The sequence below is a fragment of the Triturus cristatus genome, chromosome 11 (assembly GCF_964204655.1).
Source record: "Triturus cristatus chromosome 11, aTriCri1.1, whole genome shotgun sequence".
NCBI lineage: Eukaryota > Metazoa > Chordata > Amphibia > Caudata > Salamandridae > Triturus > Triturus cristatus.
The window spans coordinates 62,767,857-62,790,386 of record NC_140594.1 but is presented as its reverse complement, the minus strand read 5'-3'; the positions used below and the strand labels follow the sequence as shown (position 1 = coordinate 62,790,386).

The window sequence follows — 22,530 nt, the reverse complement described above, 5'->3', positions numbered from 1 at the left end:
GTATATTTCAGTGCTAAAAAAAATTACACATTTCTTGCCCTAAATTACACAACTACACAATGTACAATTACACAAATTGCTGATTGGACCTTCCCATTTACTGCAAAGACTTCTTCGTAGAAGATCACCGCTGCGCAGATTAAAGAAAACGCTGTATATTATTATTCTCGTCCCATAATAAAAAAAATATGGTAAAACGCTTTATATTCATCACTGTCCACTATACATTAGTAGGGGCACATTCAAGCACAACAGGCTTATCCTGCATTGAAAGTACACTCTAGAACAGGGATGCTCATTGGATGGCCTGGGCACTGCTTGTGACTCTCCTGACCTTAACATGTGGCCCCTGGCCTGACTAAGCACTAACATACAGAAAGATGTTAAAGAAACAGGCAATCCTTTTTTTCACGTTAACGGCAGTAAATAAAAAGAGGCACAAAACGTGTCCTGCTCCACTTATCTTTAGGAACAACTCCATGTTTGAAGACATTATTCAACACACACGTGAACATACTTTAAAGTCTCTTCAAGATCAAACAAAAAGTTTATTTCTACAGCAGTCACAGTGGTTCCCCTAGAACTGCAGATTATATCTCTGCATCAAGCAGCACTTATTAGAAGTGATAGTTTTCAAACACAAACTTACAAACCTTCACGCCCTCCCCTCGTCTCCAACGATAATGCTGCAGGTGAGCCAAGAGTTGAGTCTGGTGTCAGGTACACCCTCTATGTGGCCTAGGTTGTTGTTATTCATGGGATAGCTTATATTTTGTTAAATCAAACACAAGAGACATTTTTGTATAGTGCCCGTCCTGAGCTCGCATATTTCAAGGTGCTCTCATGTGATAATGAAGAAAAAGTAGGGGGAAGGGGGTCGAGTCAAACAATTGTCATGGGGCACACAGTTTGGTCAAGTGTTGAAGCTGGGATTAAACCCAGGTTTTCTGGGTTTACATTGTGCAGTTCAGCCACTAGATGGGTATCTCTCTGCTTGTCTTGTTTTACATCAAACGTTAATCCTTTGTCTTCAGTTCTTGGCTTGTGAGGTTAAAGTGTTTGTGTCAGACAGAAGACCCATGATGGCTAGACTTTTTTGGGGCTTGAGGAATCCAGAGCGCCTCACGCTGAGCCACAGCCTGGCATCTGGCTCTAGCTCGGCTCGAGTCTTCAGTGACTCGCCCACGTCTGTCACATAATAGCAATGAAGGGAATAATGGCATGGGAAGGGCATAATTTAACCATGATCAAGCATTTAGGAGTTCCAACACCACGGGCGCGACTCCTTGTTTCAAGGACCATAACTTTATACTGCGCCACATATCAGTGGGTGGGTTAGAAACCGAGCGTTCTTGAGTGTTATGTCTTTTCCTGCTTTCTTATCATATACTTCCTACCAATGTTAAGATTGATTTACTTTTTCCCGATCTTTGAGGAAAAAAAAAAGCCGAGAAACGTGGGAGACTCAAGAACTACTCCTCACTCAATAAATGCCATTGTCATGTGCAACCTAAAGCAGACTTTTTATAGAGCGTTCACAACCAACCTATTTTGGCAAAATGGTAAAGCCAGTATTCAACATCAAGTTTACCAGTGCCAAGGCTATACAACTTGACCACATCTGGCAGTGGAGGTTGGGTATTTGTCTCCGCGCACCTCAGTGAATTGGACACCTTCTTGGGGTATTTGTCAAGGATTCTTTATAGCACACGCTACTGTTCTAATTCCCTTACTTTACTTGGGTTGCACTATGGTATTCCACTTGCCTTCTGTGGTACCTTAACAGAGCCAGTTTCTAAGCACTGCTAATGTTTACAGATGAGACTGAATGATGCGGATATTTTGAGGCCTACGATGCTACTTCATTCCACTTCAGTAATCAAGTTACTTGACTTTCCAAAATGAGCTATGGCAAGCAGAGAAGGCTTCCTCCAAGGTGCGGTAGAGGGATAGCGACTCAGATACAGCAAAACACAGCGTTGCCAAATTGATATCTCTTCTAGAAACTAGGGGCTTCATGTGTAATGCAGTATGGAATGAAACCTTCAAAAGAACTCCACAACTCACAGTCCACACCATGGGCATGTGTTGGTTCCCCAATACCCAACTCGCACCCTCCCATCCCTGAACTCAGCCCTCGGTCACACCACATGCCATACTTTTTGGCCCATGGGAAACTGTGACACCCATGCTCTTGACCCAACTATTTTATCCCCATAAATATGAGATGATCCCTCTCGACTACACATGATTCGAGCACAAACAGTAGTTTACGCAAGGATCAGAAATGTATGGCCCACCTGTAATCACAGCCTAAGGGAGAGAGTATTATATATGAAAAGCTCCAACGAGCAGTCTCACAATATGTTAAAATATATGCAAGCAAACCAAGGTTCTAAACGTAAGACCTGCACTCAGCTAGTATTCTTAATTATTAATTGCCTTTATTACTCTTGTTTCGACTTTATTTTAAAACTTTCTAATGGCTCCAAACATAAAGATGAGGATCTTTGCCTCTAACCCCTCGATAAATAAGGAAAGAGTTTTTATCATGACATTATAGAAATATAAGACCCCATGAGCCATTCCTCCTGCTCTTTGTTGTGCAATATGCTAAAGAGGACATATTTTAGCTAATACTATCCTGAGATAAACATAGAATGAAACTTTTTCTAAAACATCAGCACCAATTACCCACATTAGCAAAATATATCTGGTAGTTTGGTGAATCCACAGCTATCCTAAGTTCTTCACGTATAATGGACTCTTTTTTTTCCGGATAGAAATGATTCAATCAATCAATCAAGAAAGCTTTATTCAAATGTTTGAGCAAAACAGTCATAAAAGCACAATAAAAAGAAAGAAAAGTCATTACACTTGTTCATTAAAAACATTCTGTGAGTAAAATAGTTTTAAACTTAAAGAGCTTTTGATAAGAACAGTTGTTTCCTATAAAAGAGTTTTTTTCAAGAAAATAGTGACACTATAAAGTCTGTACTCCTGGTCAAGTAATTGCAAGGCCAATAAGGCAGGTCGACATTGACGTAATCCAAACTGTTTAAAAATAGGTTTTAAAAATGTGGTCCGCAATACAGAATAATATTTACAGAAAAGAATAACATGAATCGTGGTCTGTCATGAAATGTTATCACAAGGGCAAGGTGAAAGCTTTTGAGACCAATCATTCATTGTGGGAAATGTAACAAGGCGGTGAAAAGTTCCCATCCTAAAGCGGGTCAGCAAAAACCTTTCATAGGCGCTTTGAACCATAATTAAATAAGGTTGAATATTAAAAGTACTTAAAACCATCTGGTTATGCAAGACTGTTGGTTTCAGAATCTCTGTGGTCATTCTGGCAGACTCTAACAGAAACAAACCCTCTTTTTTTAGTTCTTCCCTTGATATAGTGCCGAGGGTACTAGGGTTAGTAAAAAATTCTGGGTGGCCGAGGTCGTTTAAAAAGTTAAAAACATGTTTAAGCCATGGTATCCTCATTGCTCCCTCTAATTTCATAATGTCTAAGAGGAAGTCTCTATTCAATTTGGCCTCTTCTTTAAGCCACAATCTGTGCCACAAGAGCACGGGTTCAATCTTGATTAGGTCAGAAATAAATGACAGGCCTAATTCAGCATGACAAACACGTGTGGCACAGCTGTTTGGTACAAATAAAATATATTTTAAAAACGAGTTTTCTACTCTGAATTGGCAAAGGGTCAGCAAATCCCCAGACTCCGCTCCCATAAATTGCCACTGAGACACATTTAGCCTTGTAGATCTTTAAAAGTTCCACCAGTGGTCTTTTGCCCAGTTTTCTTGAGAAGGCAATTCGAGCAGAAGTGGTGCATATAAGTGCCAAATTTTTAGCGGAGACGGCCTGTACCCATGTATCATTAGAAGCAAAAAGAATACCAAGGTACGAAAATTTTGTAGTGACCCCGATTTTTGGGCCTCCCATAAACATATCCTTTTGTTTCTTGATGCCTTTACCACAACGCATAATAAAGGTTTTAGTTGTGTTCACCCTTCGGCCTAGCTGATTCATAAAATGGGAGAAGCTGTTTAAGACTCGCTGAAGGCCAACTTGATTACGGGACATCAGCACCGCATCATCCGCGTACAAAAGCGCTGGAATCGGATGGCCCGCTACTGTAGGGAAGTCCCGATAGTCGTTCAGGAGCGCCTCCCCCAACCCGTTTATATACAGATTAAAAAGGAACGGAGCCAAGACACATCCCTGTCTGACTTTGCGCCTGATCGGGAAGGCTTCGGAGCATTCACCCCTTGTGCCATAACGCACAGAGGCCTTAGCGTCACAATAAAAGCGTTTAAGAAAGTAAATAATGTTTAAATCGACTCCCATAACTTCTAAAATTGACCACATGATTCAAAGAATGATCATTGCCAGGCAGTCCAGTGTCTGAATTTTAAGTGTGGTTGTGTTTTCCAGGGCTCAGGATGGGCAACACTCTCAGGAGCTTGCACAGTTTCAGCAGGAGCTGACAGAGGCCCGGTCACAGCTGCAAGTGCTGCAGAAGCAGCTGGACGAGCAACTCAGCGAGAACCCGACGGTGAACCAAGAGGTAAGGCTCCTGAGCCCATCTGTGTTTGTGGTGCTGGGTAAAGGAACACAAATCTCTCAATGATCCTTTGCAGAGGAAATGGAAGTAACTCTGGCCTACTGTGATATTTTCTTAGTGGGATCGGATCTAAAGCGGGGTCTATCGTAAGCTGCCAGTAGCTCCCAGATATCTTCCCAGTGGCTCGCACATGTTAATTCCCTGTCAGCTGCTTTGAGAGTATGTAGTGGCCTACCAGCAAAGGCGGTTCTCTAAAACAAGTACACCTGTTCATGTGAAGCCCTAGGAGCTGGCAGTGCAAGGCAATTCAGGTTACCCTCTTCTGGAGGAAAAAAATCATTTTCTTTGTTTCCCTTTTTCTCCTTTTTTTGGTTTCTTTTTCTCGGCTCTTACTCCCTTTTTCCTTCTTTCTTTCATACCATGTCTTTCATTCTCTAATCCTTTCCTTTAATAGTTTCTTTTACTTCTTTCTCTTTCATCTTCCTATGTAGGTTCATCTTTCTTTTTTGCTATAACTCTATTGGTACAGGTTCAGTATTTTCTCATTTCTTTCCCTAGTTTTCTAATTTTTCTCTCCTTTCCTTTATTGTCATTTCTTTTCTTTTGTTCTTTCCCTTTCTTTTGTTTTCTCTCCTTTCCATCTTTCTTTCAACAATGCTTCCTTCTCCTTTTCTTCTGCCATGTCTATTTTCCTCTACTTTTCTCCATTTCATTTTCCTCACCTCTTTCCTGCTTTCCGTCCTTCCTCTTTCATTGCTGCTGCATTAATCTTTTCCCTTCTGTACTGTCCTTCCTCTACTTTGTTTCATTTTCTCCTCTCTTCTGTTTTTTTTTGCCATTCTCCTTTCCAATTATTTATTTTCTTTTTTGTATTACCCTTCCTTTTTCTTTTTTCTCACTGTTTATCAATTCCTATAATTAATTTTTTTTCTTCCTCTTTGCCCTCTTTCTTCTACTCCTTTTTTTTGCTGTTTTGTTTTTCTTTCTTTGTTTCTGCTTCTTTCTTTTTTCCGTTCTTTCTCAGTTGTCATTCTGTCCCTTCTGTCTGTTTCTTTATCTTTTGCTCTCCTTTCGCTTTCTTTTTCACTATTTACATGTATCTAGATTCTCTTCCTCACTTTCTCTTACTCTCGCTCAAGAGCAGGGGGATCAAATTGGCACTTGCGTACTCCTACTGCAGTGGTAAACCTTTTTCACTGCAGCTCTTGTGACTTTAATTCTGCTGCCTCACAGGGCATGACTAGAGTACTTCAGTGGTGGTGTTTAAGGTTCTTATCCCTTGCATACACCTATCGAATTCCTATATTAGGCAGTAGCTCAGGATGGTGTTCAGTGATCAGAAGTGTTATGTAATTATATTCTAAATAAACACTGCATTGTCTTAAAATACCTCTTTAAAGCCTTGAGGCTTGTCTCTTAAACCTTTTTAACTTTGCAACGATATGCAGCTTGACATATATGCCCTGTCCTTGGTCATCACTCCATCTCTCTATATCTACCCACACCATGGTGATCTAGCACCAGAAATTTAATTGTTTCCCCTAATTTTCTGCCTTGTTTACTAGAAGAAGGTAAAGTTGTCCAGCTTTTTACATTTGTTTATTTAAATTTTACAGTGATGTGCACATAGCATAGCAAATAAAGCAAGAAAATGGGTCCCATAAAGAAACGAGCAGTAGCATAGCCAATAGGTCTCGCCTTTGGGACCTTATAAGTATTTAATTATGCAAACACTTATAATGTCCCAAAGGCAAGACTTATTGGCTGTGCCAATGCTTGTTAGAAACAGTCAGCCACACAGTATTGGGAGTTACATAAGACAACTGGCCGTGACATTCCTATTTGTCTCCAAAGTCCAGAGAAGTCTGCTCTCTGTTACTGTAACATCTCTATTCTCTACCTAGAATATTAAACACGTGAGAAGGCTTCCTTCATGCTGTCCTCAACCCATGCATTCCACTTTCTAGGGCAATTCCAAATCTCAGGGGTATCCTTGCCCCAAAGACACGGGCAAGTTCTTTGTATGCTTCACATCACTGACTGGGAAGAAATGAAACCCGTTGGCTCATCTGTGCGCTGTGGTGTCATGGGAACTCACCTCTGATCCTTGCTTCCCCACACAAGCGCACTGTGATCCTGGGCAATCCCTTTCTCTCCGTGCGCCACGAGGCCCAGACAAGGAGCCGCATGAATCCCTGCCTCCAGTGTGGCCATCTATGAGTGTATGCACCTCGAAGGTACTGAGAGATGCTGCACTCACCGCAGAGCTGATGCACATCACAGTCAAGAAGGAAGAAGTGCGGATAAAGTGCTGCATGAGGCTCGGGTACCACAGAGCTCTCCGTTCCACCTCTCCTTGGTACTGAGAGTACCGCTCCCTGCCAAGTACTGAGAGTATCCGCCCTTCCTGCCCCACATTAGCAGAAGATCTCGTGACAGACAGAAACTAGTAGTACACAAAGTGCTGCACCCCGCCGGGGCAGCTGCAGGTACAGCGGGGCTCTCCCTAACATCACTTGTTGGTACTCAGAGAGTACTTCTATCCCCTCAAATACGAAGGACACCGCACTTCCTACTCAATACTCGGGCTACTTCGAACTCTCAAGTATTGGGACACGCTGCACTTCATACCCCCACTTTATCACTAATCACAATGAGAGGCAGAAACAAGATGTGTTCATAAAGTGCTTCAAACAGCTGGGGCAGCTGCGAGTACCTCTGGGCTCCCAGTAACAGCACTTGTTGATACCTAGAGAGAGTACTCCAAGCTCTTAAGTACTGAAAGAAGCCGCACCTGCTACTCCACTTTAGCGCAGATCACCATGACAGGCAGAAACAAGATGTGTGCATATAGCGCCGCACCGCCAGGCACTGCGCTCTGGCGCTAGTCTTGGAGCGCGTGTCCCTGAAGCTGCTGCCCTACCCAGCCCAGCACCCCACAGCACAGGAGAAGGAAGGAGTAAGAGGCGCGGGAGAGTTACCTGCCTCGAGCATCGATGAGGGCATGCCGGTCCCGGGGTCAGCTCTGCCGCCGCTACTCCGCTCACCTCAAGCTGCAATGGGCGAGTGGGCGGGGTCAGTGGCTGAGGCCTCTCAGTAGAAACTTAGAGGAGAGGGAAAGTGCACAAATATTAGTGAAAAGAAAGAATCTAAGAAATTACAGAGAGTGACAGCAAGAGAGATTAGAAGAAAGACAGAGTGAGGAGGGCTGAAAGAGAAATATGAAAAACTCGCACAGAGTTTACCTTGCGGGAGCGAGCAGCGGTACCATCTGTTTCGAAAGCGCGATAATTGCAATAAGATGACGCCGCTGCTCGCTCCCGCAAGGTAAACGCCGTACATGCATGAGGGCTGATTGGAAACAGTGCAGAACATACACGCGTTTCCACAAAAGCCCGGAGTGATTCCAAGAGGTTACTCCAAAGCAGCATTTGGGCGCTGCATATGCGAGACCTAAAAACAGAGAGAGGAAAAAGCAGAGTAAAGCAATGACATCTAATCCCATACAAGAAGCATGAGGGAACAGCAGCACAGAAAATCCATCCACAGGTGGAAGTTGTGAAACATCAGTTTCACAATAGTTCTGTGACCCGGCGATACTCAAGGCTCAGGATGCCCCATGAATCCCCAAAGTGGGAAGCAGTCAGCTATGGTTGTACGTGTCAGAATTTACGGGGAAGCGCTCCTCTCGAAAGAGGTGGTGGGGACTAGGAGGAGCCATGGCATGGCTGCGTGCACCGAGTAAGGAGAAATAAGTGGGGAAGAGTTACCAAATGTCTACTGGGTGGGAGCCATGAGGCATCAACTTCCAGTACGCAGCGAGTTGTTCCTGTTAGTAGGTCGCATCTCACAGCCATTTATCCATACGCCGCCGCCAAAGATTCGCAACCCTACGCATCGCTGTGAGTAACAACATCGCATTGAAGTCCCTGCTGGGGATATCCTTGACATAGCCCAAAAGGGCAATCAACAGGGTGCTTGGAGGACACACATCAGTAATTGAGGCACTCCCACGCTAGGTGGATAAACCTAGCATTATCTGCAGCACCGTACATTGTCATACAGGCCCATATGATACAGCTGAGCATTCTGTGAAGAAACCTAGTGTACAGAAGGCACAGTCTATACTTAGGAGAGAGAGCTCTGGTAAGTCTGAAATATACCCCCAGTGAGCCACAGTAAATGGTGGATCATGTTCATGTTTCCAACTGAGGTGGGCTTTGGGTGTGCCAACAGGAAGAATTTGTTAGTAGCATGTCTAGGACAGGAAGCCTAGGGTGCGGGGGGCAGTAGGGAAAGTATCATGCAGTGTCTGAAATATGTAAAAACATCGAGCGGGGAGTTTTGTGGGAGTGCAAGTATGTGTTGCATTTAGAGAAATTGTTCCACTGGGTAAAGGTCATCCATCATGTATAACCTTAAATGTAGATAAGTAAGCCAAGGATGCATTCCGACACCGACCACGGATGGGAGCCATGAGTAACCACTCAGGGAGATACTGGGCGGGTACAGGCAAGTCAGACGGGCACATGTGCGCAAACACAAGGAGACAATGGACGGAGCTCTAAAACTTTTCAGACACTCACCCGCAGTCACAGATCTGGGTTGAACCCATCATCGTTCTTTAGCTCACTTTGCCACCTCCGTTCAGTCCCAGCTTTATGCAAACCAGTCTTGACATTTGCGCAACCTGTCCCACGCCCAGGTTGCGCAAGCAGTGGTATCTGCCTCCACATAAGGACGGCGGACAGTTAAGTATAGATCTGAAAGAAACACATAGTGATAGATTCCTTACCTTAGAATTACCCCCAGGCGTCCGACTGGATCCGGAAAGTTTTCGTCATGGGAAGGTAGTGTCGTGCGGCTCCGCGTCTGTCGTTGGCGTCGCGGTCACCGATTTGACGTCGCGGCAGCTACTTAGACTCCACCCTCCCGTGCGCTGACGTCAGTTCTTTCTTTTTCCGTGCCACCAAGCGCAGATCTGGAGAGAGCGGTACCCCCAGTCACTTTTTGACTGAGTTTTTCGAGGCCTTTTTGTCTCTTCTTTTCGAGTCGATCGACTCCTGGTGCTGTTGGGATGCCCGGTTTCAAGTCCTGCGGGGATTGTCATCGAATGATGTCGGTGACGGACCCGCACCGCGTGTGTCTCTACTGCCTGGGGCGCGGCCCCGACTGCCGGGCCATAGCGCCGAAGACTTTGAGGGAGCAGTCCTGAAAGTTGCTCAAAGTCCGGCAGTCGGCTCCGCATCGCTCCAGGTCCTGTGGGAGGTCGAGGGACCGGTCGCGGAGCCATCACCATCGTTCTTCGGGATCCAAGTCTTCAGACTCGGGGGTCAGGTAAGGCGAAGCATCACATGAAGTCAAAGAAGCTCCATCGCTCACTGACTTCCCGTCGCGGCTTATGGTGCGGGTGGCGACTCCAGCCCAGCTGCAGGAATTTCTGGCAGCCATGGCCCGCCTCTATGGGCCGTCAGGCCCCGCCGGTGCGCCTTCAGGCTCTACGGGCCCAATGGGGGTCCTCGCCCTTTACTGTTGGCGGCTCCGGCATCGCTGTCTGCTTCGGCACCGGCGCCGCATGTCCCCCAAGGATCCAGGCCTGGATCCTGGTCGACGCCGGTTGACCTTGTGACACCTCCACTGACGTCGACCCCACCGGCACCACTCCTGACGTCGCCTGTGCCCCCGGACGACATCGTCCCCGGTTTCAGCCCTGAAATGGACACTGCCCCGGAACGGCATTGCTCGACGCCGATGTGGCCTTTCTACCCCTATGTCCACCAGCCTCTGTATTTTCAGCCTGTTCCACAGGAGGAAGGGGAGGACTGGGAGGGTCTGAGGACCCTCTCACAGTGCAGTGTGAGTTTGACCTAGAATGGGTTGAGGATTTGGGGGATGCCAGCGGTCTTGACACCTCTCCTGACCTTGGCATGCTAACTCCGCCTACCCTGGCTACGGAGGAGGGTGTGAGCACTGCAGTGGTGTTGTGCGACCAAGGCTCTCCACCTCGAACTCCCTACAGTGGCCGTCAGGACTAACCTCCTGACAGAAGAGCTTCAGCCGGCGGCTGCGTAACCACTGCTGCCCTTTAATTATGCACTTTCGGACATTCTTTTGGGCACCTGATCCAGGCCCAACACAGGGGCTCCTGTGGATAGGAACGCTGCTTAACCCCATTGCCCGGCCCCGGGTGACCCCCCCCCCCCTCCCCCTCTTTCTCTCCCAACACCCCACCCCTGAGAGCTTGGTGGTCCAAGCCTCTATGTCCCAAAGTGCCTTCCCTACTGCACCTCCGGATAGGGAATCCAAGAGACTGGAACAGTTTGAGAAGAAGATTGTTTCTTCTGCCAGTTCAGGGCTGCGATCTGCGCATGCCTCTTGGGCCATTATTCCCACTCTGCTCGGGATACGGTGGCGCAGGTGCAGCCTCAGTGTCCAGAGGAGGCCCGGCCAGTGCTCTCCAAAGCTATTGCTGAAGGGAGAGATGCGGCAAAGTTCACAATACGATGTGGCCTTGACACCACCGACTCGCAGGGCAGGGCGATTTCCACGACAGTGGCGCTCCGCTGCCACGCCTGGCTGAGGACTACTGGCTTCTCAGGGGAAGTCCAGAACACACTGATGGACATGCCCTTTGATGACATTCGCCTTTTTGGCAACAAGGTGCGTTGGAGCGTTTTAAGGACTCGCGGGCTATGGCTAAGTCCTTGGGCCGTGGGCCACTCGCCCTCCTCCGCCTTCTGCTTTTGGCTCCTTTCGTGGCCACGGAAGGGGCGCCCCAACACGTTTGTCCCGGCTCCATATCAATCTTCTGGAGCTTCGGGCGATCCCGCTTACACTGAAGGCATTCCTTCCCCTCTTTCAAGGGGAGAGTAGTGCAGGTGTTCCCGGACAACACCACAGCCATGTGGTACTGCAACAAACAGGGCAAGGTGGGGTCGTGGACCCTATGTCAGGAGGCCCTGCGCCTCTGGACATGGCTGGAATATCAGGGCATTTCTCTGGTGGTTCAACACCTGGCAGGTTCACTGAACTCCAGGGCGGATGAACTCAGCCGCAGGTGCATGATGGATCACTAATGGCGTCTTCACTCGGACGAGGCGCAAGGTTTCTTTCAGCAGTGGGGACAGCCTTGGTTAGATCTATTCGCCACTGAAGAGAATGCACAATGTCAGCAGTTCTGCGCGTTGGAATTTCCAAGGCGGCACTCGCTTGGCGACGCTTTTTGACGCGAGTGGAGTTGCGGTCTGTTGTACGTCTTTCCGCCTATACCACTTCTGCCCCGAGTGCTGAAGACGATCAGGCGCGACCGGGCCCAAGTCATTTTTGGGGCTCTGGGCTGGGCTCAAAGAGTATGGTATCCCGAGCTACTCAGTATGACCATCGATCCCCCGATCCGTCTGCCTCTTCTGGAGGATCATCTGTCGCAGCAGCAGGGGACGGTCCTCCACCCAAACCTGTCCAGTCTCCACTTCCTTGCGTGGAGATTGAGCTGCGGCAGGTAATTCTTTTTGACTTGCCTCCTGAAGTTTGCAATGTTATTCTGACAGCCCTCCACTAAGTTGGTATACGCCTGCAGGTGGAACAAATTTGTGGCATGGTGCACAGCAAAGGCTGTGGATCCCCTTTCTGCCCCTCCTTCTGAAGTCCTTTTGTTTCTTCTTTCTTTGACCCAGCAGGGCTGTGCTCTGGGCACTATCAAGGGCTACCTTTCTGCTATTTCGGCCTTTCTCAGGCTCCCTGATCAGCCCTCTCTCTTCAAGTCCTCTGTAAGGAATCTATCACTATGTGTTTCGTGCAGATGAACAAGTTACTTACCTTCGGTAACGATATATCTGTAAGAAACATTAGTAGTGATAGATTCCTTACCGCCCCACCCATCCTCCCCGTTCTGCGAACTGATTTCTAGGATTAAGGTCATCCCTTTCAAGGCCCTAGTTTCAAGGCATCAGTGGTCCGTATCTTGCATGGCTCTGCGTTCCTGGCGCGGAAATTTGTGTACAGAACTGACATCAATGCGCAAGTAGCTGCCTCGACGTCATCTCTGCGACCACGATACCAGCCGCACGATGCCACCTTCCGACGCTCTGGGGTACTGCTGACGAAAACTTTCCGGATCCAGTCTGATGCCTGGGGGTAATTCTAAGGTAAGGAATGAATCGCTGCTAATGTTTCTTACAGCTATATTGTTCTGCAGTACGTAGAGGAGAGGGAGTCACGTCTGAATCAATAGCCAAACGTGGCTGGAATGGAGGTGGGAGGATCCAAAGGTGCACCTGCACACAGTAATTATAAAGTTGCTTTTCTGCATCACAGAGACCGCCATCCTTGAATGGGAGAGTCAGCGTCTCCCAATTTATCCGTGGCTGTTTCCCGGCCCAGGCTAGAGTGGCAAGGTGTGTGCGGAGTCTGCAAAAGAATGTGCAGGGAGGGGTATAAAGATGTTAATGAAAAGGTAAAGTAAGTTGGGGTGAGCAAGCATCTTGGCAATTGCGATTCTTCCCGCCATGGCCAGTGGCATGTGAGTCCAGATCGACACACAGTCCTCAGACCATGCCATCAGCTTGCCATAGATGGCCCTCCAGATTGCCTCAATGTCCCTGCTGAAGCATATTCCCAAATAACAGAGCATCCCATCAGCCCACTGGAGGGGAACTCTGTGGTGAAGCAGTCCATCGCCGCAGTGAAAGGGAACAGCACTGAATTAAAGTTGTCATGCTTTGCATCCTCTTTGTAACTTTGCATACGCCACAAGGAAAAAAACGATATGTAATTTTAGCTGAAAATGGATTTTTGTGGAAATTTCACCAGCTGGTGGTGTACAAGGTTCTCAACTTCACAGTTGTGTTAATTTGCACAATTCTGTGTAATGCTTTAAAAAACCCACAAACCTGTTTTAATATACCGGATCACATTTAGTTTTGAAGTATGTTTTAAATATTTTTCTTCCCTGCTTCATTCATAGTTAGTCATTTATCTCCTGTATCCTGTTATTTGGCACGTCACTTCTATCAATTGTTTTAGAGAAAAGCACACAGAATGCTCTTCACTGGATGTTGGACAGTAGGAGTCCCTCACCCTTGGACTTAAAGAACTTTAGGTGCTCCCAACTGATAGAGAGCATGTTTGAAATTGGATTGTAACTTGCTGCCGTGCCAACCAAAATATATTAATGTCTGGGCAATTTTACGTAATTGCTAACTTATCTAGAACGTTATCGACTTCTTGCCTATTTAAGTTTTCACACTTCAAGTAAAAATGTTCGTTCAGCCATGTAGTGCTAGACAAAACGTTTGGTAGGAGAAGGGATCCTGCTCTCCATTGAAAAGCAGTTGTCAAACTGTTCCACATATTCTAGTGTTTCACAAAGTATTAGTGTTGTTTCCCAAAATGATGTCCACACGTGTTTGTCTTCCTGGAGGTCGAAGACCTGAAGTGGGAGGTGCAACAGAAGGAGAGAGAAATCCAGTCCCTTCGCCAGCAGTTTGACATGTCCGAGCAGCGCAGTCAGAGGGAGCTGGAAGGCGTCCAGTCATTACTGCAGGTATGTGGCCCACGTTGTGGGGTAAGAGTCATTACTTGTGTACCTGTGAGCGTTTGCCACTCTGCATACATCGCTATAAACGCCATTTACATTGTTGTGCACCATACATTGGTCACCTCTCTAACAGTATTATGAAAGTGAAACAGTTATCCAGTGTCTGCTCTTTTCCAAAGCTATCGTTACTACTTTCATTTCTTACAGAAAATCCAACTTATGCCTCACATTTCTTTTAACTTAGTGGTTCCCCATAGTTTTTCAGTTGCTTTCTTTTTATAATTCGTATATGCTGTTTTACTATTCAGTATTTTTGGCCCGCAGTGTTGATGTTCCGAGTGTGTTGTCTCCATTGGGTATTTTTTTTTTTATTCAATAGGTTTTTTCGATGCCTTGTGCAATTCTTGTCATTTCAGTGCTGGAGGCTCAGCAGAGTCTTTTAAAGAGGAACTGTATCATTGCTTATCCGCTGCAGGTTCACTGGCTTCCAACGTCCCTGGGACCTTTCCTTCAGTCCTAGTGGGAGATGAACGCATTGTAAAAAATTTCAGTTACTGAGCTGAGAACTTTCTTTGCAGTGTATCTGGAACGGTCTTCTGAGTACGATTGTCTGCACAGGCTTGAATTTTTGGAGTGTGCAGGAAAGACTGTGAAGATAGAGCTATTGTCTCCAGCTAACTGGCTAAAGTTTCTATATAATGCATCTTTCGTGTTTTGTTTTTCAAAGGTCCACAGGTGGGATGGGTTTACAGTGGCATTAGCAGAGTTTTTCCTATAAAAAGATAGTTTTTCTGGCTGCAGTATAATATATATATATATATATATATACCACATTCGCTATTTATTTTATTTTAATTTAATGACACAATCTTTTCTTGCCATAATAAGACAGTAAGCGTTGGCGTGCTATATACATTAGGGATCCGATACACATGTACATGCATACATTTATATCCAGCATTTATGAAAGCCTTATCGCTGCCATCTTCGGGTCAGGGGCAACTCAATGAGTGTGTATGAACAACTGCTTACAGTACTCTGGTCAGGCAGCCGGTATTTCCATGTGGTATGCACTGTACCGCCAATGTACACACAGTCTTGTGTACTATGAACATCGCTTACAAATACATCGTGCCAATCCGTCTCACTGGTTGGAGAAACACCCTAAGTGTAGAAGTTTAACCAGAGCACAATACAATACATAACAAGCAATCCGCATTGTCAATTGTATCGGTATAGGGGCACAAATTGCATCTGGCAATAGTAGCCTAAAGTGCACCTGTTGCCCCTGTCAGGGGGGTTAGTCATTCCAGCGGTAGGCCCCTACCTATACTCTATGGTTCAGTGTAAGTTAATTACACCGATCCGCCATCTTCAGGATCAGCTCGTGCATGGCTACGCAAATATTCCTCCAGTGGGGCTGCACTGGCATGAGTTCTCAATAGCTCGTAAGCTGTTCCTGGCAATAGGCAGCATCCTTAAGCCAGTCCATCACCCTGGGCAGGGTGCGCTGCCCCACCTCATAGCCATCTTGCGTTTAGCTAGCAGCAACATGAGTGCAGCCAGTTTGCTCCTGTCCGGAGGTACTGCCTTCACAAATCCCACTTGTGCTACTAAGGGAGAACACTTAAGCGAGAGCCCCAATATGTCACTCAGCAAAACTCTCCTCCCAATATGTGGCAATACCCGGGCATGTCAACGAGCGGTGCAGAAAATCTGCGGCTGGAGCTCATAACCTAAAACATCTAGTCGCCTCCCAGCCCCATTTTGCGCAACCCTGCCGGGGTTCAGTACAGACGATGCAGAAATTTAAATTGTTTGAGTCTAAGTCGATAGTTTGTGGATAATGCCCGGGACTGTTTGCAGTAGTACTGCCATTGAGTATCTGTTAATGAAGACGTGAGATCTGCAGCCCACGCTGCCTTACTGTTGGATATACGCACCGGTGCAGTGCGTTGCATGTTGCGGTACAGTCTTGTGATAAGTCGACGGGGCGAGGGGTATTGAGGAACGTTTCAAATACCTGAAATGTCGGGGCATTCGGGAACTCTGCAAATAATGTATGCATAGCAGTGCACTCTTGGAAATATGTGTTGTGTGGGTGTCAAGGAATGTAAAAGCGCAGGCCTGGAGGGCGTCCTGTGCTGAGATAGATGTATTGTTGGGGAATTGTGCCCCCATGGATGTATGTAAGTCCAAGTATGCGCAGTCTGACACAGGTACCAGGATCCAATATAATTGACAGTAAGGGGTGTGCAATGAAGGGCACCGAAGGAGCATAAAGGTGGTCTAATCCAGCTCTGCGGCGTAACCACAATGTGCATGCCGTCCATGGTTTCTCGCAGGTGCACCGTGGTCTTAAATATGGCCATCTTCAATGGGCAGGCAGCTGCCTAACTGCGCTAGGGATCCGTACGTGCCATAAACGGAGTTGGAAATAGCCAGTGGTGTGCAAATTGGGCCTGGTCGCAATAGTAATAGAGATCCAATCCCAGAACACTGAGACCGCACTTCTCAAAGGGGAGTATCTACATCTCCCAGGCAATATGCAGCAGCGTACCTGCCCATGAGACTGATGTGAGGAGCAAACGGAGCTGCTCACGGAAGCTGAGAGACCAGGGGAGCAGCAGATTTGGGAACCGGTACAAGAACTTCGGAAGGATGACCATTTTAGCAATGGCCAAGCACCCGTAAGCGACAATGGGAGCCCCAACCATCCAGCTAACCTCTCATCAAGCCAGTCAAGCAGTTTACCAAAGTTATGTTTACACAGTTCATCTGTGTTGCTGCTAAGCCAAATACCTGGATATTTAACTACGCCCAACCACAGTCACTATTGACGACATATTGAGGTAGGATGTGAACATAGAGGTGGGTTGTGGTACCAGACTATTATAACTTAGAAGTATGTTAGGGTGTTTGGCTGCCATCAGCAGTGTCTATAGCTTCTGGGTACTTTGCAGCATGGCAGACGGATCTAGTGTCTAGGAATGAGGCCTGCAAGGAAAGGAGAAAGGTATAACAAAAACATGGTGGTTGTAACTATTCCTTAGAAAATATGTTTTCAACTTAGTGTGGTGCTGGATGACTGGGTCAGTGGGGAAACCTCCTAATCAACAGCTTGGTTGTGTCCACCATGTAACCAGTGGAGAGGTCACCCAGCCCTCTGACGTTTGAACATATCCTCCGATGAACATAGGGCATCACGTAGAGGTGTGTTATGTCCAGTGTATAGCTAGGCATTTTAGATGTTCTACATGTATTATTTTATGTATAATTTAATAGTCTTGTAGGTGCACCTGCTGTTTGACTCCACTGTGCTTGCATTTGAGCTGCTCCGGATGGACATGTGCACTGCACAGTTCTTCAGCATTTCTAGGATTTAAACTTGCACTTTTGCTTTGTTTGTTATTTCTCTATTCACTTTCCTTCGTTCAATTTTAGAATTTTGCTTTTTGTGTTCCGGTTTTTTTGTTTCTTCAGTGGTACCAAGCTCATTTTTTCAGTTTTTTTTTTCTTCTTAAATGTCCTTTCCAGAATATCAAAGCCGAACTGGAGACTGTTCGAGACGACCTGTCCATGACGGAGAAGGACAAGTTTATGCTGCAGGCGAAAGTGACGGAGCTGAAGAACAGCATGAAAACACTACTGCTGCAGAACCAACAGCTGAAGCTGGGCCTGAAGCACAGCAAGCCAAAGAAGGTATGATGAGAGGGAGCAATCGACTGTGCGTGGCACACCAGGCACGAGAGAGGGGGCGAGCACATCGCTGTCCTTCTAAACTGTCATCGGATCGTGCTCAAGGGGAGAGCAGCCACTTCATTACATAGAGTACTGCAGAGGAGCTAAGGGAATTCGTGCCCACGCCCTGTCAGAGGGGTGCTATCATGCGGCCAGTCCTGCCCCCTGCAGAGTGGTACCATAAAAGTGGTGGTGCTGCTAGAGGAGGGAGCAGTCAGGAGTATCCCCATAAAGGGATGTGCTGTAGAGGGGCCATATTGTGCATCGGGATGTGGCAGGTCTATCTCACTTCAGAATTATATTTTGAGGACGGTGGGAAATAGAGAGCACAGGCTTCTGCCACTAAGTAAGCAGGCTGGACTGTTAGTTACAGGGCCAGAGTTGCAGTCTTGTGTCTGTAGAGGCAGTGTTTGCAGTCACATGCATGGCCTGTGTCATTTTAAAGGGTGCCCTTAAGTCAGACGGTTGCTGTAGTGGAGAGTGTGGCCCAACGAGAGCACATAGTAGGTGTTGATGAGCCAAACTTGCAAATACAAGGTACATACTTCTGCTGCTTTTAGTAGTTGGTTTTATTGGCATTGTTTACCTGCATAAATCTTGAGCCCCATTGGCTTTGCTGGATGGGTATCCTTTCCTGGTTGGTCTAGACCTATCTTAATCATTTTGCCATCTCTGCCTTTGCTGACCCTGCTTCTTTTCCTCCACCATCTTGGAGGTTAGCCTATTTGCTTCAGATTACGATTCACCTGACTCGACTGATCGCACACATTCACCTCTCAGAGCCTGTCTCACTTTCTCTCCCTACCTGGCTCCTGCCTCAAACAGTGTGAGTCACTTTCGCATCTAGTCCAGCACCCTTCCTCCAGCCTACCTTTGCCTTATCATGTCTGCATTTCCTGGCACACTGTACCTTTGCAACCAATACTTCTGCACACAATACTGTTTGCTTTCCACACAGAGGAAAGAGTTGAAGGGTGAGAGTAACGCGTCCAATCCCATGACCCCTGTGAAGATCCCGGACTGCCCTGTCCCAGCCTCTCTACTGGAGGAGCTGCTGAAACCTCCCACGGCTGTCAGCAAAGAACCTTTGAAGAACCTCAACAGCTGCCTGATGCAGCTCAAGTGAGTACAGATGCATTGACTTCTACTTATCACTGCTTTAATGTCACCCAGGAGTTAAGTTTTGGATTTCTGCATATTCCTACTGGAAGGTTTAACAGAAAACGGATTACAGATTACATCCGCCTTAAAGCGTCCCTTGAGCTACACGTAGACAAGGGACTACCCTTCTGACACACACAACTGACTCATATGGCTGCAATCATCAAACCAAAAAAGTACTTTTTAAGGGGTGGTGTAGCAGATGGGATCTGCCCATTTAGCCCACCAGAAGTTTTCACTTCCCATTACTTAAAACAAAAAAAACAAAAAATGTTTTGCTCTGTCTCAATGTGGTTGTCCCCCTTACTGGGCCTACTTAATTAATCTTCCCTTTTGTGTGAGGAGGCCTTTCATCTTTCTGCTGGGGAGCAATCAGCAGTGATTGACCCAGTTCCTCTGAGATGTTTGCTTCTGTTTCAAGAACTCCTTGAGCTAAAGCTTTTGCAGGAGTGTGAGGTCCCTGTGTGGCTGGTCTTGTCACTGCATTGCCAGTCCAACGTTGCTAAAGATATATTCTGACCCTTATGTTTTTGCTGTCAAAATCCTTTCTTTATGACATTGATATTATATAGTCAACGTTTACAGTTATAAGAAATATTGAGTTCGAGGCATATGAGCTGTAGATCATATGCTATGCATAGATAGCCATCTAGTGTTGGGTGGGGTGCTTTGCACTTTGTTTTTCTTCGAAGAAGTCTTTTCCAGTCACGAGGTAGGTGACTCCTCCTTTTGGTGATAGTGCACATGGGCATTAACTCCATTGTTGGATTGTTTTTTTCCACCATCGGGTTCGGATGTGAATTGTTGCGCTCAGGTTCAGTACCGTGCTTCGGGCCCCCTTTGACGCGCAACCCACTACTCTCGACGGTATTGTTTATCGATCGCGTTTCCCATTCTCCGCGTATCGTTTACACTCTAAAACCTTTAATCGGAAGATTCGTGGAAGGAGGTTGGGCCTACCCGCGCCGGGGTCGGTAGCAGTCGATGGTACAGACTCCATTCAAGTTATGTCCAGGGTGTCGCACTAAGTTTCCGCAGACCGACTTACACGAAGTGTGCAACCTTTGCCTATTCTCGGAACACGACGTGAAGGACTGCGACGCGTGTCGGTCGTTTTGATCCAAGAAGACTCACCGTGACCGTCAGGCTAGACATCACGAAATGTACCAGCAAAGTGGCTCTGTGCCGGATCTCATCGAGGACGAGTCCGAACACGAAGAATCACAAGCATAGGAAGCCTTAATGGAGAAGCATCACATCTCCGTGTCTGAAGCCGACTCCGATGCCGAAGACCTCACACCAGGACAACGGATCGTGAGTAAAGAGACTTCCTTACCCTACCATTTCCTCCAAAAAAAGGCTCCGGTCCCTCCTCTGCCTTCGGGCCAAGGTCAACACCGAGAAACGGTTTAGAGCACCTGCATTTGGGTCGGCGCCGAAACATAAACAGCAGCCTTCCGGATTGGGCTCTTCTCATCCCCACGCCGGTGCCGACCCGAAACCTTCGGCATCGAAATCCAAACACCTTCTGGTTTCCGTGTCACCGGTGCATAAGGCTAAATCTTCAGAGCCGACAACTTCGGGGCCGAAACTTACGACACCAAAACCGGCGTCTAAAGAAAGTACTTCAACTACAGAGCCTCGGACCGATATTCCACCATCGGATCCGAAACAGAAGGAGATTGTGATTCATTCAGAAACTGGACATATTTATGCCAAACTTCCTGAAAAGAGGAAAATGGGCTTACAAGAAGACTACCACATTACTCTAAAAAGGAAAAATATGGGTACTAACCCTTCTCCACCATACATTCCACCTTCTTCACCCACAGATCCAAATTTACTCATTACACCTACACATTCTCCTCTACCAGAATCATCTGACCCACAGGATACAGGGGATGGGGATATAGAGGACTACACACCACAGGATACTGACCCATGGGATAATTATAATGCTGACCCTCAACCAGATAATGACCCTGACCTATATCCATCCAGACCTTCTCCTGCAGATGTGAACATTGGATATATTGAGCTTGTTAACAGAGCTGCACAATATCATGGAGTAGAGCTTCATAAAGAGACTTTGAGAAGGATTTTTTGTTTTACCCACTAAGTTCATCTCAAAGAGCTACACAAACATTACCAATGTTAAAGCGTATGCTTAAACATACTGAGGACATCTGTCATAAATGTTCACCGTCCTTTAGTTTAATTACTAGACAATGCAACAGCCGCATTAAGATGTTATATATATCTGGATTGTAGTGGGGAGCTGCAAAGGACTCATGTATACAGGATTGGATGTATAAATGATGCAAGCTGTGCACATTGTAGTGACGCAAATGAAAATAAGAAATGCAATAAAATGGTTTTTTTTTTTTAAAAAACATACTGATGACATCTTTAAAGACCCTGTAAGAGCTAGAATCCTCAATCCCAGGGTAGAGAAAAAGTACAAATCTGCACCTAATGACCCTGTATATATCAAAGGAAAGTTACCTTTGGATTCGAAGGGTAGTTTCCATCGCTCGTAAAAGAGCTAATTCACAAACAGGTGAAGCCCCTCCCCCTGATAAAAAATCCAAATAAATTGATGCTTCGGGCAAAATGGTATCGTCACAAGCAGCTAATCATTGGCGCATTGCCAATGCGCAAGCACTATTGGCAAGGCATGATAGAGCTCATTATGAGCTTGAAAAGCTCATTGAATTTCTTCCTGATGAGCATAAGTCTAGAGCTAGTGCCCTTATTCAAGAGGGTAAATTAATAACTAATACCTCTATCAGGTGTGCTCTAGACCAAGCAGACACAGCAGCTCGGGCAGTGAACACTAGTGTACTGCTTCGTAGACCTACTTGGTTAAGAATTTCAGGATTCAAGCCTGAGGTGCAAGCCTCTATTCTTAACCAACCCTTTGACAAAGAACACCTCTTTGGTCCAGCTGTTGATACATCACTAGAAAAGATGAAAAAGGATACTGAAGTTGCTAAGTCCATGGGGGGCTTACAATCGCCTTCCAACAGAGGATCCTTTCGTCGCTCATTTTACAGGGGCGGCTCCAAAAATGTATCTACATACAATCCCTCCTTCTCTTACAAGGACGACATTTAGTCGCCCTCATCAAGAGGTTATTTTAGAGGTGGATATAGAGGAAACCACGGCAAGGGAAGAGGAAGAGGTAACTCAACACGCACTTCCCCTGCAAATACCAAACCGGGACTTCCTTTCCATACCCCCGACCATTCCACTCCTGTCTGGGGACGTCTTTCCCAATTTCTACCCATTTGGATATGATTACATCAGACAAAGGGGTACTACAAATTATCCAATCTGGTTCTATTGCTTGGAGATTACAAGCACCCCACCGAACATTCCTCCAAGGTCACACCTCATGTCACAAGAACATCTCGCCCTTCTAAAGCAACAGGTTCTCTCTTTGTTGCAAAAGAACCAGTCCCTTTACCATACCAGGGAACAGGGGTGTACTCCCTCTACTTTCTATTTCGCAAA

The 22,530-nt window shown here is 46.4% G+C and overlaps 1 protein-coding gene across 2 annotated transcripts in view; it reads left to right on the top strand.

Moving 5' to 3' along the window:
• Positions 1 to 22,530, top strand: part of GOLGA3 (golgin A3) — a 163,872-nt gene that overhangs the window by 129,950 nt on the left and 11,392 nt on the right. For both annotated transcript variants that reach the window (XM_085636240.1, XM_085636239.1), the window contains exons 20-23: positions 4,448 to 4,580; positions 13,996 to 14,118; positions 17,650 to 17,814; positions 18,812 to 18,975. In XM_085636240.1, the coding sequence (XP_085492366.1) occupies positions 4,448 to 4,580; positions 13,996 to 14,118; positions 17,650 to 17,814; positions 18,812 to 18,975 (585 nt within the window). The remainder of the gene's footprint in view (positions 1 to 4,447; positions 4,581 to 13,995; positions 14,119 to 17,649; positions 17,815 to 18,811; positions 18,976 to 22,530) is intronic.